Raw genomic sequence first — 24,557 nt, 5'->3', positions numbered from 1 at the left:
CAAAACAGTTCCTGCATCAGGTCTGATACAACACATCACACCTTAAAGAGTTCTGAGTGACTATGAAGCCAGTGTATCAAAAAGTCCCCGAGTGCAAGAGACTGAAACAAAATCACTTGGGGCCCAAAAGACAGCCAAGGCCAGATATGGCAAGAATCATACTCCCTGGTTCTTTAGTTTCTCAGATACTTTTTTATCCCCTTTGCCATCAGCTGCAGGTAAAGCTGGCCACACCTGGGTAGAGAGGTTGGTACATTAAGGAGTGAAGAAGGTGCTATACTTTGTCTACCTACTCCTGAGAGATCAACAGTTTTCTCCTCCCCATGGCTGTGCATAAAGACTTTCTGGGTGCCTTTCAGGTTAGGAGTCGCACGTGAGCTGGCCAAGCTCATGTCAGACATGCAGTCGTGGCAAAAAATGAGGGTTGATCAGGCTGAGTTAACAGGAGTTCATAACAATAACATGGTGGGGAGGCACTGGCAAATGGCAGTTCCCTTGCTCTCCACCCCAGCGAGCCCAGAAGTAATTCAGTCCCGATTAGAGACGCTTGTTCAATATTCAAAATGTAAAACATGGAGATTGCTGAACCAGCACTTTGAAAAGTTAATTAAATGCCAGGTTTCTTTTTAGCAGATACTCCATCACTTGCTGATTGCTTTGGCCATTTTGCAGAGTGAAGTTTCATGTCTATGTGTTGAGAATAAATATTCTCGTGTCCCCTAAGTCAGGGTGCCATGACAAAGAATACATAGAGCCCTCCCCTATCACATGCACTGTCCCAGGATGTACCAAGATGTAAGAGAAGCTGCTTCACTGCCTTGCATTGCTCTTTCCAAAGCACTTCGTGACATGGCACAGGACTCTCCCCATCTGCTTTCTGTTCTAGCAAGTCACAGTCCTCATCTAGCTCTCCTGTGAATAATCTACTCTTCTAAGAGCAAGGAGTAGGGCAGAGAGGATGTCTAGCTATACAGAGAAGAGGTATAAGGAGAAGAAAGCCCTTTGTCTCTACTCTCTTGCTGGAGCTTGCAGTCTGAATCAGTGATTTGAGCCCAGTAATATCAACTGCTATAATCAGAACTGCAGCTGTGTGGTGACACCTGCACCTGGGCTTTCAGCTATATGTGCATCCTCCGTTCAAAGACAAAAATGGAACATAACTGGGGAAAGAGATCTTCCAGCGAGGATGAACTGTCCAGCTCCATCCTTCTCCCAGTGGTAGTAGAAAGCACTTTTTGTGAGCCTCTTGATACTATGGAGAAAGAAAGAGATGGCTTCAGAGAGCCCTCCACCAGTACCCAATGGCATTTAGTCTCTGAGAAGATAGAGGTAGAAAGAGGATGCAAGATTTCTCCTATTTTATTGCTCCTTTATGCCTTCACAGAAATGGTTTCCACATAGCCTTGCCCTTTCCAAGTTGAAACATCCCAAATGATGGCATCGCACAGCCATGCACAGATGATTTCCTGGGGGTTCAATTTAACATCTTGTTGGCATGATCCCGTTACTCTTGATGATTGTCCAACCCCAAGTAACACTCTCTTCCTCAGTACTCACACTCCTTACATCTTTGCTCCTGTCTGCAGGCAGGAATGAAACACTCCACATGTTCATACTTCCCAGGAGAAAAGGTCACTACTACTATCCCTGTAAGCAATTTCTGTTTCTTCTTCCTAAGCTCCCTGTCATGACTGATATCCAGGTGGCCCGCAGGGAAGGCAGTCATGTTAATCTTAGAGGCAGAGACTGCTTTGCTTATGTTGTGAGACTTAGGCTTTCTCAACTTTTCTATGTTGTTAGGAAAGGACTTACTCAGGACAATAAGCAAATACCTCATTATGAAACAGCTGCACTATATATTGGAAAAAACAGTAATCTGGGGAACAAACTCATCAGCAGGGAGGGGGGGAATAGTACTGGCCCCTTTAACACCAGAGCCCAGGTGTTGGAACTCTCCCATCAAACAAGACCATTACTTCCTCTTCCCAGGGCAAGTTACAGCCCCATGGTCAGTGCCCCCAAGAGAACACCTTAGGCCCTGTGCCACAGGGGCCAATGGTGGCACTGGGTGAGGCAAGTCTGTCATGCTGGCAGTACAGCAGTTTATACAGAGCCTTTATATACAAACAGCACTGGAGCAGGAGCTAGAAATGACTGCTCTTCTGTTTAGGAGAGACATCTGCTTCCAGTCACCTGTACTGCATATGTTTGTTAATATATGATTTGGTACAGCATTATTTGATGAAACTAGCATTTCAAGTAAGCTCATGAACTCACATGTAGAAACTGTCCCAAAAATATAGTATGACGCTTCTATAGCACAGGAAGGAATTGTATGTTTTACACTCTCCGTGGCCCTAATGATGGAGCAAAGAAGATATCATGCAACCTATTTCCTCTATTTTTTTAAATAAGTCTTCCTTTCATTTTGTTTGGTGCCAAATTACTTTTCGAGTTCTTGTTTCAGATTGGGGGGGAAAAAAATCACAAAACATTTTTGGTTTAACTAGTCTTTTGCTTTTTTGGCAAAACTGCAGTACCTAAATCTATGTAACTAAGTGACTCTGAGAGGAAAGACAAGCTTTGTCTTGTGTCCTAAGGTTAAAAACCTCCAGGGCAGCAAGAGAAATCATTAATAGATCTACAAAAGGTGCCCCCCTTCAATTCTGTCCATTCCATAAACTTAGCTGAGGGCTGCCTAGAGATAGTATTCCTGCAGAACCAATCAACTGCTTGTCTCTTTGCTCTCCAAGTACTATTGGCAACATACAGGATTTCTCCACCATGTTATCACATTGCTTTAAGGATTGTGGAGTACCCTTTCCTAAGAATAGTCTCATCTTACCAATGCCAATTGCTACATATTGAGATCAGCATTTCCTCCTACAGGAATATCAGGTCTAAGTTAACAGCAGCCTCTTCATTCATCTCATGAGCTTTCTAGTGGTGAGTGAAAACAGACATGGAATGAACCTGACAAGCCAGCATACACAGCTTTCCTACTCTTTTCTCATGTTCTAGCAACACAAAGTGCACTGCTCTGCTTTGTCTGCTGCAGCAGCAGGCACAGCCCAGGGAGGGCAGCAACAAGGACCTACAAAATGAGCAATGGAATGTGAACTACAGATACAGTCACCCAAGTAACGATAAACAAAGCAATACCATCCCAGGAGCAGTGCTCAGAAATACATTCAATCTGCTGTATTATACACCAGCCACTTCCCATTTTTGTGAGACAGGGATACATCTGGTTTTTTCACTTATGTTCCCAAGTCCATGGCATCTGGAGGGGCAAAGAACACAGACTCACTCCATCTGCTGGACAGTTCCCTTTAAACTCCCTTTCCCCGAGAGGCCGTCAGCAATCCTAAACATAATCATAATCCCAGAATATTCCCACTGGCTTTGGACAGCTGCTTATCCCCTCTCTATTTCAGAGTATTGAATAGCTGTGAAACTGGGTGAAAGACCCTGACAGTCCTTGTGTAACCCCATGGTATGTCACTCCCAGTACAGAATACCTATTTGTCTCCTAGCTCTGCCCTGCGGCAGAGGATACAGATCTAATCTCTCTCTTGAGTGTTGTCTTTGCTCAGTTCTGCCCAGGAGGAATCCTTCGTCCACATCAATGAGAGCGGGTTAAACCCTAAACCCGAGACCTTACTCCCACACAGCACCCTGATGTACAGCGGAGCTGCCTGCAACTTCTGTGCTAAAGGGTGAAAGGCAGTTCCAATGTAGACATCATCTCTGTTAAAACTGTTTCTTTCTCATTTAATGGACTACCACGGAGATCTAAATGGAGATAAAGTGGCAGGGCTCAGAGAACAGCCAGGATGCTATCTTTATGCAGCATGACAATGTGCAGTGGTTAATTAGACACCGTTAACCTATTTTAGCAGAGGACATAACTGGGATGAATGGAGAAAAACGTCCTTGAAATCTTTTAACGTCCACAGCTCATGAGAGCTCCAGACACACTTGTGTCCTGCACCGCGCTACAGCCAGGCTCCGAGGCGTTCTCTGTGCAGGAGCGGAGGTTCTCTCATGCGGCCTGGGGAGGTGTGAGGGCGGGCAGCACAGCTAAGGAGAAGGGAAGGAACTACCGCAGCTTGCTAAAACGCATACAGAGGCGGCGGGACGGGAACGCCCAGTATGGCGCGGCGGAGGAGGAGAAAGGGCTGGGAGCGCAGGCAGCCTGTCCCCGGCCGGGCCGCGCTCCTCCCGGGCGGGCTGCCCGCTGTGCCCGCCCCGCTCCGGGCCGCGCTGCCCGCGCCGCCGCCACCGCCGCAGCATCGCCGGGCCGCCGCCGCCCCTGCCGGGCAAGCGCGGCTCTGCTAGCCGGGGCCGGCCCGCAACCCAGCGCGGCTGGCCCGGGCCCCGCCGGCAGCGCGCACCGAGGGCGGCTCCCATCTTACAGGGCAGCGGGGAGAAACTCATCCGGGTGTGTGTGCTGGCCTGTTTCCTGGCATGCCTCAAACACTGCTACGAATCACGTGGAAGCAGAAAGCCGCTCCAAGCATCCCTCTTGCTAAAAGAATGAAACGGGGGAAAAAGGAGAAGGTCGTGATGTATAGAGATGCATTTTGTTTGGAGACAGTAGGGTGGTCAAAGGGCAGGCAGAGACAGGCTGGGTGCCATGGAAGCAAGGCAGCAGCCAGCATTCTGCCTTCCATCCAAAACCATGACCCACCTCAACACCGAAGGCTTGGCTCAGCCCACAGGGAGGCACGAAGCCTTTTGCCTCTCGGGCAAAGACTAATTCAGGTCTAGGCCTGAGGGAGGAGGGAAAAAATATTAAAAAAAGACGTTGTATTTTCTTGTTCAAATGTTCCTTAAGTGCCCATCACCACAGTGAGTGGGTGGTGAGCTAGGAGTTGCAGCTTGCTCAATAGCCTAAGGCACAACTAAGTTACACATCCAATATGACACACAAGTGCTAACTGATAGTTCTCAGGGCCCTCCAAGGGTGGGTCTCAGTCAGTGCTTGTTTGCTGTGGCACAGGAAAAGACACATTCACCAAGGCTGTCTGTAAATTAGAACTGCTACCCGTGCTGGAAAGCACCACAAGGTGCCTTCTCAGCTATTCCACTGCACCTTCTCTGGAGCTCTGATCTGTTGTTGTAAGTTTCCATCCTCTCTTCCTGGCCTTTGGCAGCCTGGAAAAGCCAGGTTTTCCTTTACAAAATTAAGGACTTTAATCTTCACATCTCCTACAAGTTTTGCCATTGATTTCAGCATGCTTATGAACCTTTATTTTCATCAAAGGATGTCACGTCACAGCCCTCCACTTCCTAGCCCTGGAATGCACGGCTGTCTGTATCACTATAACAGGATTTTGGGAAGACACACATGTTTTAAAACTGTCATGGCCCTACCATCCACCTTCTGGCCCCTCCCAAGCTGCCTGTGCTGGTCAGAGTGCACGCTGAACACAATGCCCCAGAGCATGGCTCTGGAAAAGGATGGTTGCAGCAATGAGCAGGCATGCTCTGCGAGATGGGATCTGACACTGCTGCTAGTCAGCTCCAGCTGAAATGGACTTGTGAGACACTTAACCTCCAGCTGTAAATGTTTTTGTTTCTCCTTATGTCCTAATATGTGAGCTTACTTAACAGAAACAACAAAGGAGGAAAGCTCTGGCAAGCAGGACTTTAGGAACTGGCACAGAAGAACAAGCTGCCAGAGAGTGCTCCCGAGGATCCCTGAACCTCAGCCCGCTGACTGCATCATCCCTGAGGCAGATGTTCCCAGGGTTCCCCCTTCTCACTCACTGGTAGAGAACTGACCAGCAGAGCTGTTCAGAGCTCCCACTGAGCAACAGAAAAAACAACAACACTCAGTACAAATTCCTGCTGTGTGGGAAAACAGAAAGCAGTGCTGCAGTTTCTAGAGGTATTCACCACATATCTTTGGTCCCTGAGAACAGGGGCTCCTATCCAAACGATCATGTTCTTGGCCTCCAGTAAGCACAAAGCCCAACTCACACAAAAAATTACTCTTGAGGTTACAGGAGCATTTTAGCTTCCTTTTAAAGGAAAAAAGCACAATTCTGGATCCTTATGGTTATAGGAAAGAACTGACTGCTAAAAGAGACAGAAAATGTATTTAAGGTTGTTTGGGTTTTTTCCAAATCTCACATTAGAGAACAAACCCATTATTATGAGGTTCATAGACCTTTCACTTATGACTGGCCTCAGTGAAAACATTTATATGAAAAACAGTAGAAAGAATTAGGTGTTTATTACTGAATGGTATCTTGCTCTGTCGTCTGAGAGCAACAGCTTCTGGATGAAGATATTTTAAGAACTTGGATTAAGCATTTGAGAATAGTAGAGAGGTTTTATGGGGAAGGGGGCTGCGAGAGGGGGAAATAGGGCCAAGCAAATACATCAAGTCATCTCAGGTCCCTTTCAACAGGTAAACTGCACTAAGCTAGACTTCACAGCCAACATACAGGTGACCTACAATGGCCAGACAAGGTTTTAGCCTTGGCTATGACAGATACAAAAGGGTTGGAAGTTGCATGTGTTCTTCAAGAAGGTTTTGCTATTTCAAAATAGAAATATTTGGAACAGCAATAATAGCATCCCCTAAATTTGCTGGGAAATTTCTTGGAGAAGAAGAGAAATAAGGAAGGAAGATGCTTTGTCCTCAATCATAAAAAAAGTCAAAGAGACTTCACCCTGAGAATACTCTGCCACTTCAGCAGCTTACATGGACCATTACCAAAAATGCCACACTTCTGTTCTGTTTTTGTCATGCAAGTTTCATTTCTAGGGGAGCAAGAGGCTGCAATCCTACTAGAGCTTCCATTGCTCAGTACCTTTCCAGAAAAAAGAAAACATCACTGACTGTGAAAAATTAAACAGAAATCTAGGTTAAAAATAAGAGAGAGAAAAAAAACCAAAAAAGATAAAATGGTTTAAAAAATCTTGAAAAGAAAAAAAGAGAGAAAAAAGGAAAAAGAAGAAGCAAAACCCTTTTTCCATGCTTCTCTGAGCACTGCAAAGACATAAATGGACATAAGTCTAACACTTTCCCCTTGCAGGAAATTCTTGCAAGTCACACTAAGCAGGTTTAAAAGGAATAAAAATCCCCTGTGACAGCCAGGGCACTGAGAGATTCTCAGGTGACTCTTCTGTCTTTTAGGGACTTTTCTTTTTCTGCCTGTTATCTTTACTGAGTCTAAACAGAAACACCAAGGAGAGCTCACCCCAGCAATGACATGAAGGGACAAGAGGACAGGAGCTTGTTAGCATTCCTGGAACATCCAGCCTATTAAAAAAAAAAAAAAAAGGGGGGGGGCGGCAGGGAAAGAGAGGAAAAAACCCACCCCTGGGCCTCTACAGTGCAGCTTACTGCCATCTTGATGTCCTTGATGCGTGCCGATGGCATGGAGGTGGCTGGCACCAGATCAGCCCAAGAGAAGGAATGAGAGGCCAATGGAGATTTATGTGAGGAGAGTGAGATGGACAAGGTAAAATTGTCAGGAGGAGTTGTTAGAAAGTAAAATATATTGTGACAATTCCACTCCTGCCGTTCATCAATAAACTGACAGATCATTTAGTGTCAATTAGGAGTGATAGATGGACAAGTCCCCATGATCCTGGGCCAAAATTAATGGCTGGGAGGGAGAGGGTGATTGAAAATGACGGCTGACATTGAGAGGAAAGTCCTGAAGGTCCCCAAGGGGCCATTACTTGCCTCATTCCCTTGCAGATCAATGCAGGGACAAACCCAAAAACAGACACTTCAAGACAAAACTTAATCAGACTTCCTTCTCTTTCTTCTCCTAAGTTGTGCCCCCTCACTTGGCAGCCTTGATCCTCTCTGCCTATATTCTTCACTTCACTGAAAACATCCACAAATGGCTGCAAGCTGCAGAGCAAGGCTGACATCTCCCATGCAGCCAGGAGTCTGGCTCTGCTCCTAATGTGGCAGTGTCACAGAGAAGTCCAGACTGAGACTTACCACAACACTGCTGGATTGGCAGTAGAGAATAGAAGCAATGACTCAAGCTTTCCCCCGCTGTCCCAGACCAAGAAATTCACGGGCACTTTACTACTCCCATCTGCAGACAGGGATTGCTAGAGGTTCTAAAACCAGGCACTCTCAGGGGTCATTTCTTATAGACAGAATACAGGATAGTTTAAGCCCATATTCTTGAAACAGGAGGTTCTTAACTTTACTTATCTCTAGAGACCCTGAATCATAAAACCCCTTAATCTCTTAAATAACTTTCCTCCAGCTCCAGGGTGCAATCTCACCATTGCCCACAGTTCAGAGCCTTAAATGATATCTATGCTATTAGAAGGGCTGGGTTACCCTCTTCTAAAGGTCACCCCAACTGCATCCTCTTCCTTCCTACTGGCACTTAAAATTCACTTCTTGACAAATGCACTGCTGGACACTGTACCACTTCTGTTCCAAAATGTTCAGCATGGTCATTTTCTTAAACAAGCCTTGATTATTCCAACACTGTGTGGTCTATCAGTCAGAAAGGGGAAATTTCACTTGTAGCTGAAGCACCTGTTGCTAAACTGCCATCATCCACGTAGAAGAAATGAGGTACATGTCCAGGTACTGGGAGGGACTTCCTACTGAAAGCAGCACTTTTGTTTGCTTGCAGGGCTACCGGAAAATAGCTGTGTTTATTCCTTAACAGCCCTAGCTGCTGCCTGCAGAGCTGTAGGAATTTTAGGGGGCTCATTGCAAGACCAAAGGGATCAAGCACCCGAGTAAATGGAAAGAGACCCAAGAAGCAAAGAAATTACGATACTGCTAGAGAGGAAAATGGAAGAAATTCTATGAGGAAAATCAGAGAGACAAGATCAAAAGAAGTTGGAATTAACTGAATCATGGAAGCACCCCTCCTTTATCAAATCCTCACTGGTATGCAAAACTGAGCTCCCTTTTACTTCCCCCACTGGCAGGCACTTTGCGTTTCTTCCTTTTGATGCATGAGATAACCTGACATTAGAGCTTGCTTTGCTTGTCACAAGTGTCGGCACTGATGTCATTAGGGACATCAGCACAGCTTTCAAAACGGCACTTGGGCTCCATCCAGTGGTTGGAGAGCTGCTTCCGTAGGAAAACCCAGCTGTAATTACTGTTATTTATCTCAGCAGATTACTAGGCCCCAAGTGGCTGCCCAGGTTCTTGACTGGTCCCCTTTCTGCTAATACTGAGGCTAGAATATTGCTGGAGCAGCAATGAGAGCACCTCTTCTCACAGAGAATGATTCTTCTCAGTACAGATTTAACTAGATACAGCAGATTCAGGTACAGATGGCCCTGGTAGTATGGAAAAAATAATTTTCTGATACTACTTTGAACCATTTAGTTGCTGTTTGCAAAGGACCCGGGGGTTTGCTCAGACACCAGTGGTCCTCATCGTTACCCAGATTTACAAAATGGGACTCCTAGCAATGACAAATGTTCGATAAGAGTACTGGGAGTGCAAAGTAATCTTCCCACATTTGGCATTTGAAAATGTGAGTAAAATAGATCATTTTGATAGTTCTCAGCAATTTAAATATCTGACACTTGCAAATGCTATGGGAACTCATGATAGAATACTGTATCTCACACCATCTGTGCCAATTAATTTAAAAATAATTTAGGTGGGAAAACTTTAAGACTCCTCCTCCTCTTCCAATCTTGCAACAATCTGGGAGAGCAGCAGTCTGATGGAAATCAGCAAGACAGTGAAAATATTTACAAGTTTACATAAGCATGAGATGAGCTGGGTAGGTAAGGGACTAAAAGAGAGCACAAAGGTAGAAAAACAGGTTACAAACTAAATTCTACTCTAACATGTGCCAAATGGAAATAAAAAGAGCAATTTCAAGTGATTGTTTCATACTGATAAGACTCTGAACTAGAAATATAGCAGAAAAGCATCCCTGCAGGAAAAGCAACACGTATACAGTCATAACTGACTGAATCTGTCAGAAACAGAGCTAAAAGCTAAGACTTCAAATGGAGAAAGAATAACACAAATAGCTACAAGATCGTTGCACAAGTGGCCACAGTATTCCATCTGACCCACAATATATTTACACAACACAGAAAATCTAACTGTAGCCACTCTGCTCATCCTTCCTTTCTAAGTGAAAGAAAAAAAAAAATCAGATTTTAGCATTGTCAATTCTGAAAATCAAATTACTTCCAACAGAACGATTCCCAAGTGTAGGTTCAGTTACACTGTCAAAAAAGGGCTTAAACCTAAATCAGATATAACAACAGAAGCATGTTATTCTAGCTACATCTACACTAGTGAACTTGGAGCAAGTTAACTTGATAGGCTTCCAAACTGAGTCAAATTGGTAGAAAAGCTGTGGGGAGATAGAGCCTGAGAAAACAGAAACAACAAAGCTGCAGCAACATTGGTATGACATCAGCCAATGACTCAGACTTTTCACATGAAGGCTTTACCCTGGGATATGTCAAAAAGCAAGCCCTACAGGCCAGCAGCTCAGACTTTTTTAAGGGAGAGAAGAAGAGAGATCAGCTTGGGGTGAATACACAGGAAAGGAAAGACAGGGGAATTAGTTGTCCAAAACCCTTGTACCTCATATGACTGGAGAAAGTCAGAACAAACTTCTTCATAAAATTTACTCAATAAAAACCTTTATTACAAATGAACACTGTCAGATAGGACATTTCACATGCACAATTGAGCAAGGGACACACCTTGGTCTCACATCCCAGTGTGCAGATTCTCAGAGACAGAAAGGTCTGCAACCCTGTGTCCTGTTCTGCTTCTCCAGCTGACCCACATCCAGTGTCACAGAAGCTTTTACTCCAGACACTTACAATGTCTTGTAACCCACACAGCTAAGATGCTGGGGGAGCACCACCTACAGCTACTGCTCCAAATGTATAGGATAAAGCTAGTGTCAAACAATGGAAAACATGATAAAATAGCACATGGCACAGTGCTGTTACATTAGGAACCTGTTCACTGTCCTTCAGGGCACATTAGGCACAGATATATTGCATATGTATTACCTCCAACCCAGTCCCTCACCTAACCAACAATTACATAACTTACTTACTTACTTAACTAAACAATGAAATGGAACCTTTTTGTCTGCTGTCACATTTCCCTAAAGCTTCTGCTTGGTCCTACAAAGATCCAGGATCTTTGATGGCACTTTTTTAATACCCTGAGGTGGATACATGTTTGCAATGGCAACTTCTAGGCGCAGCCAACCTATGAAAATAACCATTATCAGGGTTAAACTGGAGAGCAACAGGAGTTCAGGCTGAGGTATTTATTCCCTTGCTTTATTCGTCTCCAGATTTCCAGACTATTTATTTTTCAGAGATAAATGGAGTGATAATTCTCCCAGAAAAGTACTGTTTTTTGGAAAGGCTACCCCAGAATACAGACCACCTTTCTCCCCTCCCAAAAAATACCGACTGTATAACAGGTTTCTGGATGTCCTCATCCATTCTCAGTTTCAGACAAGAAAATACATAAGTTATAACTCAGAGTGACTCCAAAGTATATATTAAGACATACAGACTTTTACTATAGGCCTTTAAGTACACAAGCAATCTCACATCACTCCCCAGCTCAGCCCTTCAGCTCTCTGAAAACAAAATACAACATCAGCATAACTTCTAAGCTTGGAAAACCACAACTATTTGAAAGCAAGTAATCTCCTCCCAGTCTGAACTGTCCTCTAGTTTTCATACCTATTCTAATACCATGTCCAGATAATTTGTCTTACGTGTCCTTCATGTAAGCATTGGGCTTCCCAACACACATTCTACAATTTGTATACTTTTTCCTCCCATCTCTTCTTGCTGACCATCTCCATCCATCTCCATTATACCATAACCCCATACACACATAAACATTGACAAATTTCACCTTTACTGTCGAGGCTGATCGCTAAATCCTGATGTATTCATTGCACTCTTGTCAGTGTGGTGCTGTCATGTGTCACTCTCCCAGAAAGGACAGAACCAGTCAAATCCCCCCATCCCAGCTCCTGCATTTAGCATGCTTATTATGCTCTTGACTCCTTCCAGGCACTGTACCAGGTAAGGAATATGCTGCCTCTGGCAAACAGGGACATGTACACCGTTCTAAACCTCACCAAGTCAATTAGCCAATAGAACCAAGCAAAAGCAATACCTCTAATGGCTTGAACAAGTTACATTGATTTTGGAAAGAAAGACCATCTGAAAGACCCAGGAAAACTGTTCCAATGTCCGTGACAGGAAGGTCCAACTAGTGATGTTCCTTTATTCCACATCTAAATCCCTCTTAATAAGGAAAGAGGTGAGGACTCACTTGGTAGATGCCTGCACAGGATCATCTGCCCAGCCTCCTTGCCGGCGTGGGGGTTTAGGTGGTGGAACCTTTAATAAAGAGAAGAGACGTTACAGACAGTTCTGGTCAAGCCAATTGAGACACCAGGTCTACACACACTAATGTAACACTTTACCAAATAATGGAGAGGCAGTGTTTAAAATGCTCTTTAATCATAAAATAAAATGAAGACAGACTACAGGACAGGTTTTTAAGCTTGTCTGGAAACAAAAGATGCATCACCCTAATCAGTATCTTGTCAAGTTTCAGGTCTATGTGCCTTTGACATTTTGAGGATGCACAATACAGTAGCTGACTGATCCAGAGAGGGTGTGCTCTCCTGGCAAAATAGGGTTCACTGGGAACTTGTTCACCACTGTTGCCCAGATATCAGTGGGCGGTATCACAGTATGCCTTTCCTAGGGTACAAGACAGCATGTTTTAGACATCTTGGTTTAGATGAGGAATTGTTCCTAAGAAGTCTGCTTTGTCCACTGCTTAGAATAGGAGGATAGATGCCAAGTTCAGACACAGTGATCTGTACCCAAACTCTTCCAAAGTTAGTTGGGATGAATCCCACCACTGCCACCACTGAAATCCAAAGGGGAAGATCATCTGGAGCTCAAAGACATCCCCTACTATTTTCTTGCATTGTCTTGTGCAGCACTCTGCCACATGGCAAGGGAATTCAGCTTGGGGCTTATGATGGGAATTTTCAAATGGGGCCATGAATTCCTACCGTCTGGAAGCTGCCCACTGCCATTTACAGTTTTGGACTTGGTTCCCCCAGCCTGAGGCACTTTGTACAGCACTGCCTTCAGTGTACTGCATGGCAGACAATGATGAAAGCAGAGGCAAGGTGAACCCATCTTACAGAGCTCTCAATTGATTGTGCCCAGTGAGGGAAGATGGACTACAGGGACCCGTGAATGGACCACTGTGAGAAAGAGTGATTGGGTGAAAGATGTCCCAAAACAGAGAAAAAATGCTAACTGCAAAGGAATGGTGGGGGCACAGGTGGCTCCCACAGCTTTTATCAAGGAAGTGAACGAGTGGGATGACTCCCGAGGAGTTTTGACTTCAGAGAGAACCTTGCATGTGTGGTGGGGTCAACCCTGAGCCAAAGCCAAATCGCCTCTTGCCACAGATGAGGACAGGGTCGCACTAACCCCTGATGGTAGGGGTCTCACATGTTTATTTCTTGAAGTAGAAGCATTGTTTGTGAGTGTGGGAAATTAAGAGACCCTGCCAGGGGCAGCCTCTGCCTGCTGCAGGGAGGGGTTATGACCCTGCATAGCTCTCTGATAGGAGCAAAAATAGTCATCCTCCAAAAATAAACAGGGAGCAGGAATGAGGCAGGAGCTGCAGTCCCAAAATACCAACTTTCTTCAGCAAAGGGAGCACAGGAGGGCAGAGGGACAGGCAGGGAGCGTGAAACGCAGGAAACAGCCTCCTTATATGGGCTCATCCGTGGGGGACAGAGCTCAGTCGACTGGAATGACCATGTCACAGAATGTGAAGCCTTCAGGGGCCCAAGTGAATGGAGTTTTCTGATCTTTAAATGATTCCCCCCAGATTCTTAAGATGCCAGACCAGAGAAGAGGCTACAGTGCCAAAAAAGGAGCATTTTGAATTCAGTTGATCTGGACACGGCCAGAGCCCAAGAAAAAGTGGGAACACACACCACATATGGGCGTGCATGCCCACATAAACATCCTTATTCTCATTACATACACCCCTAACCCAAAACCACACTCCTTCCCACACAGATGCTTCCCATGCAAATAACCCCCTTTCCCCTTACAATATCCCTCCGATAGCCAGCAAGCCTATTTCCAACACACAGCTCCCAGCTCCTCACAAAGGTGCACGGGGATACAAAAATGACACCAAAGAACCTGGACCATAAGGCTGAGGGAAAATGCAGCATGTCCAGGGCATATCAATGCCCCTGCAATTTAATTTACTCATCATCAAAACTAGCCTTCAGATCAAAGATAACTCAAGTGAGGCACACCAGATCAGAGGGTGATGACAATGTCTGGCCCAGTCTTTGCACAAGGCATGACTCCAGGGCATCTAGGGGTTTGATTCCAAAGTCTTGCCAATGTTATACCATGTTCTCATTGATCATACACACCAGGCAACCCTGAATGTCTGTCACATCCTGAAAAACACCTCACATCCACCTACAGGTCTTTTATTCCTCTTGCAATAAATCAGGTAATTCTTTCTGAATTGCCTACAGGAACACTAGCAACAGGAAAGGCAATGTTGACTGTCAGCTGAGGAGAAATAGTTTTTCTTTGTTAGCTGCCTGGAAAGTGCTGCAATAAGGTCACACACCACATACAGTTCCAAAATCTCAGCATAATTTACAATTGAAAATGCAATGTTGTGCTTTGCCATAATATGGTGACAGGTAGGGACTTTGCAGCTGCAAGCAAAAGCTTGAGACAGAAAGTGGAACAAATGTCAACCCCAGAGGGATCAGAGCAGAAATAGAGTACACTGTCCTTCTGTAATGCAGCAAATGTGCTTTTTAACATACCTTTTTGGTGAAAAAGACTGGGGGATTTAAATGATCAGAACTTGTTGGTACCTACTGTTATACCTTAGGCAAGATTTATATGTACGTTCCCAAATGCAAAGCTATACATCCGGTCTAGTGTTCAAAACACAGATTCCACCAGCTCCTGACAACTGTGCTGTCTCTCAGCCCTTGCTGCTCAGTCTCTTTCACAGCATCAGCTAACCACTTACTTGCTGGAATTTTCCTTTCCACTTCAGTTTTGTCCATTATTTATCTCCAGAAGATCTCCTCTACTCGAGTTTCTGCAGATTGTCCCTTTCCCAAGGAAAACTGCCATGGTCCAAGTTTTTTGTTTTGTTATTTGTGGGTTGTTTTTTTTTTTTTTTTCTCAGAAATTCAGCTCAGGCATTTCTTCAATATTTCTTAGGTTACCTTCCATACCAACACTTTGATACATCCATAATCAGCAATATCTCCCTTGGAAAAAATGACTGGCCTGAATTCCATCTCTCCTGCATCAAAGGAGAAACTCTATCTTCCTCTTTATTGTTTTTCAGGCCCTTTCTTATCAGACAGATGCAGAATTCTAATCAAGCTTCCCCATTAAAGCAGAAATTTCCAGGCTACTTGTCAGATCACGTCTACAGTTCTGAAGGTGCCAGTTGGATGCTGCTTCCCTTATGGAAGAAACTATCCTGTGTGTCTCTGAATCCTGAAGGTCCAGCAAAGTTTCTTTTAGGACCTACCACAACAGAGGCAGATTATGGGCATGTTAAGTCCCTCAGATTCTCAGGTGGGTCTGGAAATATGGATTAATTTACCTTCATCAACATGACAACTCCTTTGGAACACTGAGCACTCTGTGCAGGGATGCAGGGACTCAAATGACATTGAGAGCATGCAACAGAGGACACACAATTCTTCTATCATATTTCTCCTAAAATATGTAGGATCTATGTTTTTCCAATATACAAACACTGTGAGATTTTACACAGTATGTAGGTGTCTTGTTTTTATCCAATATTGACCAAGAAGTGGAAAGAAAGAAGTATGGGCAGTCTCAAGGATTTCCTTCTCCAGCAAGTTGCCAGAGGCTCCCTTGACTGAAGAAAAGTAAATCTCCACAACCAGGCCTGATGATGAATTAGTTTTGATTGCTGCCATTTAATGAGCTGTAAGTCAAATAGCCCCACTGCTCCTAAACAGCCACATAAAATAATCTATACTGATCTCAGAGCATGTATGATATCAAAACCACATCAATTCCAAGATCTATGGAAGCCTGGGCTTTTTGCAAAGAACCCATCTCTGCTGGCTCTGTTTATCATGTCCATAGACAGTTCAAATAGTGCCTCTGATTTTAATGAATACCCTCCAAGGACTTCTGCACATCTTAAAATACTGAGCAAAATATACTGGATTTGCATTTCATCCACAAACTGTCCTTTTCACAGTCACTGCTTTCCTTTACTAGGGAAAGTGTTATTGAAACAAAAGTTCTTGGGGGGCCTTCAAATATTCTCTGCCATCTATCACAGGTAAAGGAGCAGTTCATATTGTTAACCAGCTAACAAGAATTGCTCTCCCAAAACAGTGGCCAGCTATTTGTCAGCTGACATGCACCCCTGAGGAAAGCTGTCACCTTTGCAGCATTTGGCACCTTAACCTGTCTGAGGAGTTACTGCTCTCCCCTGCAGGAAAATAGTGAATCAGCACACAACAATCTGACTCTCTGAACAAAGAGTCACCAGGTAGAATCCTCTCACAGTCCATAGTCATAGGGAAGTGCCCCTCCAGCCCTCCTAAGCGTGAACATTTGTCAGTTTGCTACCACTTTATGCTACATATGGTCAGACATTTTCCCATTCACCTTCCCACCTCCTACAGTTCTTTTTCTTGCCGTGATGTAGGTCCAGAAGCACTCAAAGTATGAAATAAATGTGTGGAAAATGAAAAGCTTTTAATAAAATTATTTTCAATGAGATTGTCCCTAATCCACTGCAAGGTAGACAAGCAGGCAGGATACTATTGGAAAGGCTGGGAAACATGGCTGACTAGAAATGCTATTTCAGAAGATGTCATCAAAAGGCAAGGAGATAAGCTCAGAAAGCTGAAAATAACTGCCCTGCTGGTCAGCCAGTCAGGGTGCACGGGACAGAGGCAGCACAAGGCCTTGGGGAGCTACAGGCCACCAGTGCTTCTCACACTGGGGAAGTTGGCCTAATTAGGGAACAAAAGTTCAGCTGCATTTTTGAGATTCCTCCTGGAGAATCTGGCCAACTTCCAGACTAGAGGTCCCCAGGAACAGTCTGGGAGTCCAGCATTTCTACAAGCAACCAGAAGACCTCTGGAAAAAAAAAAGATGCAAACCCTGTAAAATGGAAGCAGGTAAAAAACCCAGTGCTTCCTTGGATGCTGGATCCTTTCAGTGGAGGTTATTTACTAGAATAATGTAACAATCAAAACACATGACAGAAACTCTGGGACATGGAGGGACAAATGCACCTCAGCCCAGGACGACCACGTCAATGGGAGGGCATTCACAGTGTGCAATAGCTACGGAAATTCTGCCTCAGAGAACCCTCCCTGGTTCTCAGAAATGCCAATTGCTTCAAGAGCTACCTACTGCCAGTTCACCCTACTCCCAGCTGCATGCCTAAGAAAGCAAAACCCTGGCAACACGCCATATACAAAATGCTGCTACCCCTGCTGAAGGCTCCTCTGCAAGCTGAAGATCACAGGGGAGAACAGGATGCTAGAGAAAAACATTGCAGTAAGACTGTAAGGTCTTTGGGAATAGGAAATTTTTATTCCAGCCATACACCAACACTGTCTAGATCTTATTGCAGTGCAAATTGTAGATACAGAAATGACTGTAAGTGACTGCATTACAATTATGACTTCCTAGGTCATGAACTCTCTAAACCAGAGTGGAAGGACAGTGCCCAAACCATTGTGATTAATAAGGTCCCCTGATCAACACTCAGCTGAGTACAGCTGGTGCTGGGTTCCTCACTTGGATGTTTTAGTTTCAGAGAATGTAGGGGAAGCATTTGGGGGGTGGCTGCTGCACAGATCCAGACCAGACCAGACAATGGAATGAGAGTTTGGAGCTGGGTGCCAACCACTGTGCAAGGGTAAGAACTGGGTCAGGAAAATACCGCTCTGATTAAAGGCCCTGATCATATCAAGCCCCAGGCCATGTCTACACCACAGGTGCAGACACACCTGCAAGCATCCACAAGGATCCTCATGAGTCAGCCCAAGTCTGGAAATTGTCTTGTTTTAGGTACTTCTGGTAACAAACCTAGTACCTCCCCAAGTAGAGTGCAGGTTGCTTCTCACCAGGGGATCTCCACATCATTCTGCACTGTATTTGAGAATGCAAATACACTCACTCAACCTCACCCAATTGGGTGACCTAGCAATTTAAGAACATAACTGGCTTTATATTTCAGGTACTTACCTTCTTTTTATAGTTGTTCTCCCAACAAACATTTAATGAAAACAATTGCTTCTGACATGTTGACTTAACCTAAAAACCAACAGCCTATTTTTCCACCCAAACGTTTCAGAAGCACTGGTAACTAGAACTACAAAAGGACTTTGATGCCCCCTCCGGAAAGGTCAGATCTTCAAATTCTCTTTCCAGTTGTTGCCTTAAAGCATGTTGTCACTCAAACACTGAGTGATATAAAGCCACAGAGGCCAGCATTCACCTGTGTAAGGGTCAGAAATCAGGTGCTGTCCCTGTTTTTAGTCTGTGAAGGACCTTGAGACTACCTATGGCCCGTCTACCAATGGACAGCTAGAGGATGAGGTCCCCAAGGGACCCATTGGAACTGATGGCTTCCCATTCAAATGTTGTTGCCTTCAGTTAGAAAATCTTTCTCTGTGGTACTAAAATTCTTTTGGTTCCATTTGCAAAGCAGAGTAGATTCAGGAGAAAGGACTGAGAGCCTTCTCAGACTCAGAACAGCTCATAGACTTGTCATGATATATAACATTCCCTATGAAGGTGGTAAACATTGCTTGCTACATCTTTCTCAGAGAAGAAAGAGGACAATAAAATCAGTGTTTTCCAGCTTGGAAAGGAGATGGCCAGTTTAATCTCTACATCTAAAGCATGAGGTTCCAACACTGAAGTGAACATCTGCTTACTCAGGAACTGGAGGTCCCTGAAGGCAAGGAAAAGCCCTGCTCTACTTCTGAAGGCTAGAAAAAACAGGATGGGGATCAGGGTCTCTCACTGGTAGTGCAAGGACATGCACCCCCACAGCTCACAGAATGGGGCCAGAACTCCACAGAAGGACAGGGTTTCAGACACACTGCCATTCCCAGCCACTCTTTACCATCCCAATAGATCCACCAGCCCATCCTGAGATTATCTACATACTATGCAGGCATCCAGTGCAGGATATGGATTTTGTTATGAGGATAAGGCATCTAAATCCCCCTGTGGGTCTATTCAGGGAATACCCACAGTGCTTTTGCATAAAGCTCTTGCTTTGCTTTTAGATAGGGACTAAAGAAAACTAGTGGAAGGACTTCTTCAAGGTCCAAAGAAAATCTATGGCAAAGTCACAAAAAGAACCCAGCAAAACCTTGGCTAACAACCACATTCATACTCCTGCTTATTCTGCCTCTGCAAATTAACTGAAATATTAGGATACACCCTTTATTATACCATTGATTAGCCTCACAGCCTTTGGCTAAATATCCCAGGCAGTCTTGGAAGGTGCTGCCAAATGAGTGATTCAACTGGCAAAAATTCAGATGCAAGACGAGTGGTTTGCCAAAGGATGCAAAACAAGTTTCAGAGCAGGCAGATGGCCGGAGGGCAGGACTTCAGCAGGTACGTTCACATCGACAGCCCTGAAGAGGTTGTTTGTTAGTATTCAAGCAGCTACAAAGTTATCTTCAGCACAGCAAGAGGAGAGGGACCAAATCCAGGAAGAGTTCAGATTGTAACACTCAGCAAAGCCCAAAGGGAGTTCAGAGAAGGGTTATATGAGCCATCAGGGGGACGAAGGAGCCAACTTCGGACAAATGATTCAAGAAGCCAAGTATTTCAGATTGGCCAGGCAATGACTAAGGGAGGGATATACTGCAACAAGATTTGAATCACACTTTATAACAAAGTTCCACTAACAGTTGATTTGGAAGAGACTTATAATACAATTAGCAGAAGTTTGTGAGCATACTGTAGTATAAGTTACAAGCAGCTTACTGATCAGCCAGATTTCTGAACATTCAGTTAACCATTTTATACCATTTACAGACTTTTACAAATGGAAAAATACTATAAAGTGTGACTGTCATACTTAAGAGCACAAGCTTGAATAAAGGACAAGGGAATTACCCAAACAAAACGGTTTTCAAAGCAGGGACCCCTCATACTAAGTAAAATCTCCTTGCCAGGCACCATTGCATAACATCCCTGAAGCAACAATTGCTCGTGTGGAAGAGTCACATCAGTAAAGTTATTTTAATGAAATTTAGCAGCCAGAAGCAAGAAGGCGCCTGTGGCATGCGACCAGTCAGCACTCAACAGCAGACCTTGGGAATCAATGATTTAGGGCACTGTATGGAGGTGGAATTAGTTCCAGTGAAATGACTGTAAGGACTGGTTCCAGCGAGGCGGGGGGGCAGGGGGGAAAGATTAGATCAATTATCAGTAAAAATTTCTATTAGGCAACCAGTCCCCAAAACTATACCCATCAGTGGGAGGTCTCTTTGCCTGATAAATGGAAAAGTGCTCTGGGCATAGTCCTGAACCATCCATCACTGCCAAATAAACCCAGTGGATCTTTTTTACAATATCATCTCTTGCACTACCAAGAGAAAACTGAGCTAATCTGAATAGTCTTGACTCCTTGTGATGAGCATATCCTTCTGAGGCCAGAATTAATGAGATGGGTGATAGGGGTTTCTTTTCTGGGCTTTAAATTTCACAGATGAATCTACTGTGCTACCAGTACTGGAGTGGTCCTTCAGCAGAAGGAATTAAGAGCACAGGAGAGGGTGTTTTAATTATCTAACAGAGCAACTCTAGGCAGGAAAAATTGAGCAACACCAATTCCATGGTTAGGAAGAGTGCAAGGCAATTAGCCCAAAGACTTCAACAGAAACAAGTAGAACTTCTCAGGTTGTTCTGAATGGCATTATCCTGGCTTCTAATGCTAAGGCATATTTTAGCTTTGGTGCAGGATAAAAAAAGGATATGTGTATTCCTTCTCTGTGTGTAACAGGAGCCTGGGGAGAAGCACTATGACATTATTATTGATTCTGGCATTCAGTGCTGGTGCAATAAAAAAGACACATAGAAAATCTAAAGGCACATGTCCTTGTTACTCCTGCCTGGCCTTCTCCTCTGGGGCACTAGCAAGACTTCATCATCCCTAAAGAGAAGTTTTCATGTTATAAGAGCAAACTAACCATACTGGACAGCAATCTGGGTTAAGTCAGGCTTTGTATTCTATTAGCTAATTGCTGTCCTGACTTTTAAATGAAAATAGAGTATCTTTTCAGTGGCCACATACACATCTGTGACCTCAAAACAAGATGCAGCAGCTGATAAGAGCAGCTGTTTCAAAGATAATTAAAAATCTGTCAGCAACAGAAACAGAGGATGCAGGAAAGGCACTGCATCCAAAGCAAACTTTATATTATTCTCCAGTACTAGAGTACCCTCTTAAGGTAGTCTCCAGACACATAATAGGTTAATCCTACTAGTCCCCTTCAGAGGAGCCAGCATCTACCTAGAAAGCCTCTAGTCTTACACGGTCAACCTTTTCCTGATGGTCTTCATCCTTGAAGGGTCAGGAGGGAAAAAGAGAGAAAGAAGTTAAAAGGAAGCACTATTGAAGCCTGCACAAAACAGCTTGAAGACTGACATTTATGACTGTCCTGCAGCATGTGCTTTGCAACCTTATTCACTTGAGCAAAGCACAAAGTTGATCCCACATTATAACATCTTATATCCAGCCACTTATGCAGATGCCAGCTGTGATGCTTAAAGGAAAAAAACCACCAAAACCCAAACATGAGCAAGAAGAGAACAGACTCAGTTCATTCTCCCTATAGCATGATAAAACTCAAATTATTCAGTTGTGTAGGATCCTAGAAAGATTCATATGGAGAGTCACTGCAGCCATGCCAGGGACCAGAATTGATGGTGGACCAGTCATACTAGGGGTTATACACTGTAGCAGGCTACAGCCTTTTTTCAGAAGCTACTGTTTCCCAAGGCAACCTCAGATTCTCCCCTGAGAGCACGGGCTGTAGCAGTTTGTGTGAAATAGGCATAGCTGCCATCCATGTTTGTTGTCATTACATACAAGCATTCCATATTGTTGTTTCCTTATTGCAAGAGTTTCACACCTCCTTGATGTTTCTTGTGGACAGCTCCTCCAAGCACTGACTCTTCCTTCTTCTCGCAGTAGCCAACTGACTCCAGTTCCCCTCTCAACCAATCCACTCTTTTATAGCACACTTCTCATTGGCTACAGCTGTGGCCTGTTAAAAGTCAGGCCTGTTCCTAATCTCTAAAAATTGGCTCAGCTGCAACTCCTTAGGGGTAAGATTACTTTCTATACTACATTTATTTTCTTATATCTATCCCCCTGCACGTGTTAGCTTCACCAGATGATCTTAAACTAACACTATAAGGGAGCAGCTTGGTTATATAGATAAGGAACTCAAAAAAATCAGCCTGTTAATCGCTGTGAAAGTTACAAACTGGTTGAGAACCTTTTAGATGAGCAGACTCAGCACCAGCAGTTGCAGCAACCAGAGCTATTAGGCACCAAATGCAAGGAGGTAATTAAGAACCCAATAATCTCTATGCTATTCTAGAAATCACAATGTTCAGAACCACTCAGGAGGAGAATTTAGAATATCCTAGATTGATCTATGACCCTACACCAGGAGGGTGTAGGGATGGCTGGAAACACTCCAATAACCCACCTGACTTTTGTTCTGGATTAAATCATCTCTCCTGTGGAACATGGAATCCATGTGATTAATAAATTGCATATATCTCTCATGGAAGTGGTTTGGTATTTGAGTTCATTTTGTGTATTTACTGTCATCTGGTCTTATCACCTTAATACAGTAAGAGCAGAGGGGGGCTACATGCAGGTTATAGCAGCTGGGGTACAAAGGTGTCCTTACCAATGAGCAGCACCAGTGAAATCAGGTTTGCCCAACTGGTAAAAATCTGTTGAAAGCATGTATGTGTCAGCCTGCTTCTTCCCACAGCCAAAAGCAGAAAGGCTTCTGTGGGGTCCAACATGACCTAAGCTTCTCTGGACGTACAGAGCCCAGGTGGTACAAGACTTGCACTAGCATGGAAGAAAATCCAGCTGGGCAACACATGTTGGAAAAGTATTTAAATAATCACTTCTTGGAGCAATTTTTGAAACCTGTGTTTCACCCTCAGCAATTCTTATTTTACAGCAAGAAATGCTTTCTAACTACCACCCAAGGACCACAACTACATAAGCAAGCTTACAAATACCAGCTAGGACAACAAGAGAAGAACATATTTTCACAAGAGATAGCAGAGAGCCTTTCCCCAGGCTGTGGTGAAATGTGGCAGAGACAACCAGCAGGGAACTTGATTTTTGGGCAAACCCTGATACAAAGTCATTTTGTCCTACCTGTGTGGAAATATTTTCAAAATAGGGAAAACCTTCATCCTTTAGGCTGACCATTGCCTAGCAAAGCAGTCTCCATTCAAAGGATCTACAGAGTGCTGCCAGAGACACGCTGGCAAAATCATACTGAGACTGCAAGAGGCAGAAACCAGGGAACTCTTGAACAAGGTCCCATGGGAATCACATCACTGTAGGATAAAGAGAAAATAGACCATGGAAGTAGGATAACATTAAAATATTTTTGCATACAGATTTCTTACAGGACAGCAAATAGCTCACTCTTGTTGAGAGAAGAAACTGGAAAGGAAAAATCTGCTGATACATTTTTTAAAAAGGCTTTTCCACTCAGCTTTCCAAATCAATCTCATCAAGAGCTCCAAACCTGGCCAAACAACTTTTTCTGATGGATGTCATCAAGCCAGCATTCAGGCTGTTGGATGCAGAGATGTTAGAGCCAGGAAAAAGGTTTGACTTTTATTCTGTAAAAGTGTCCAGAAGTCCTGTTAGGATGTGATAGCAAAGATCTTCAACAGATCTCATTGTATGATCTGTCCCTCTCATTAAACAAATAACACGACTAGCTTGACTTTCTCCCATACTGTCAGAAACTTGATAGCATCAAGATGAGTAAATGTACCACATCAAGCCAGGGGATGGGAAAGGCCTCTCAATGGAAAAAGAGATATATTACCCCTCTGAAATGAATGTTTGAAATGTGGCGTTCTGGCATGCAGCAAGCAGATTTATCTCTAGGAATTCCCACTTACAGCATATTCCCCTGGGTGCCCAAGGAGTGCCTGCTGAATTGCCAAGGAGCTCTGAGGGCAGGAACGCACACAGCCTTTGCTACAGGAGGCTGCCAGCTGCACCAATTACAGCAAATAATCATGTTCCATCTTGCCTGGTGGAATAACACATAGCTGCAGTGTTGTTTGTTAGTACTTGTACTTCTGAAAAGGCAGGAATGCTCTGCATGTCACATGGGCAGAGCGTGAGCTTTGTGACCTTTCATGAGCCCCTTGAGGAGGTCTAC

The 24,557-nt window shown here is 44.1% G+C and overlaps 1 protein-coding gene across 3 annotated transcripts in view; it reads right to left on the bottom strand.

The window, feature by feature from the left end:
- Nucleotides 1-24,557, bottom strand: part of IFT43 (intraflagellar transport 43) — a 44,873-nt gene that overhangs the window by 16,381 nt on the left and 3,935 nt on the right. For all 3 annotated transcript variants that reach the window (XM_030950184.1, XM_030950182.1, XM_030950183.1), the window contains exon 3: nt 12,314-12,381. In XM_030950184.1, the coding sequence (XP_030806044.1) occupies nt 12,314-12,381 (68 nt within the window). The remainder of the gene's footprint in view (nt 1-12,313; nt 12,382-24,557) is intronic.

This window comes from Camarhynchus parvulus, chromosome 5 (assembly GCF_901933205.1).
Source record: "Camarhynchus parvulus chromosome 5, STF_HiC, whole genome shotgun sequence".
Classification (NCBI taxonomy): domain Eukaryota; kingdom Metazoa; phylum Chordata; class Aves; order Passeriformes; family Thraupidae; genus Camarhynchus; species Camarhynchus parvulus.
This window is presented reverse-complemented; position numbering and strand designations above follow the sequence as displayed.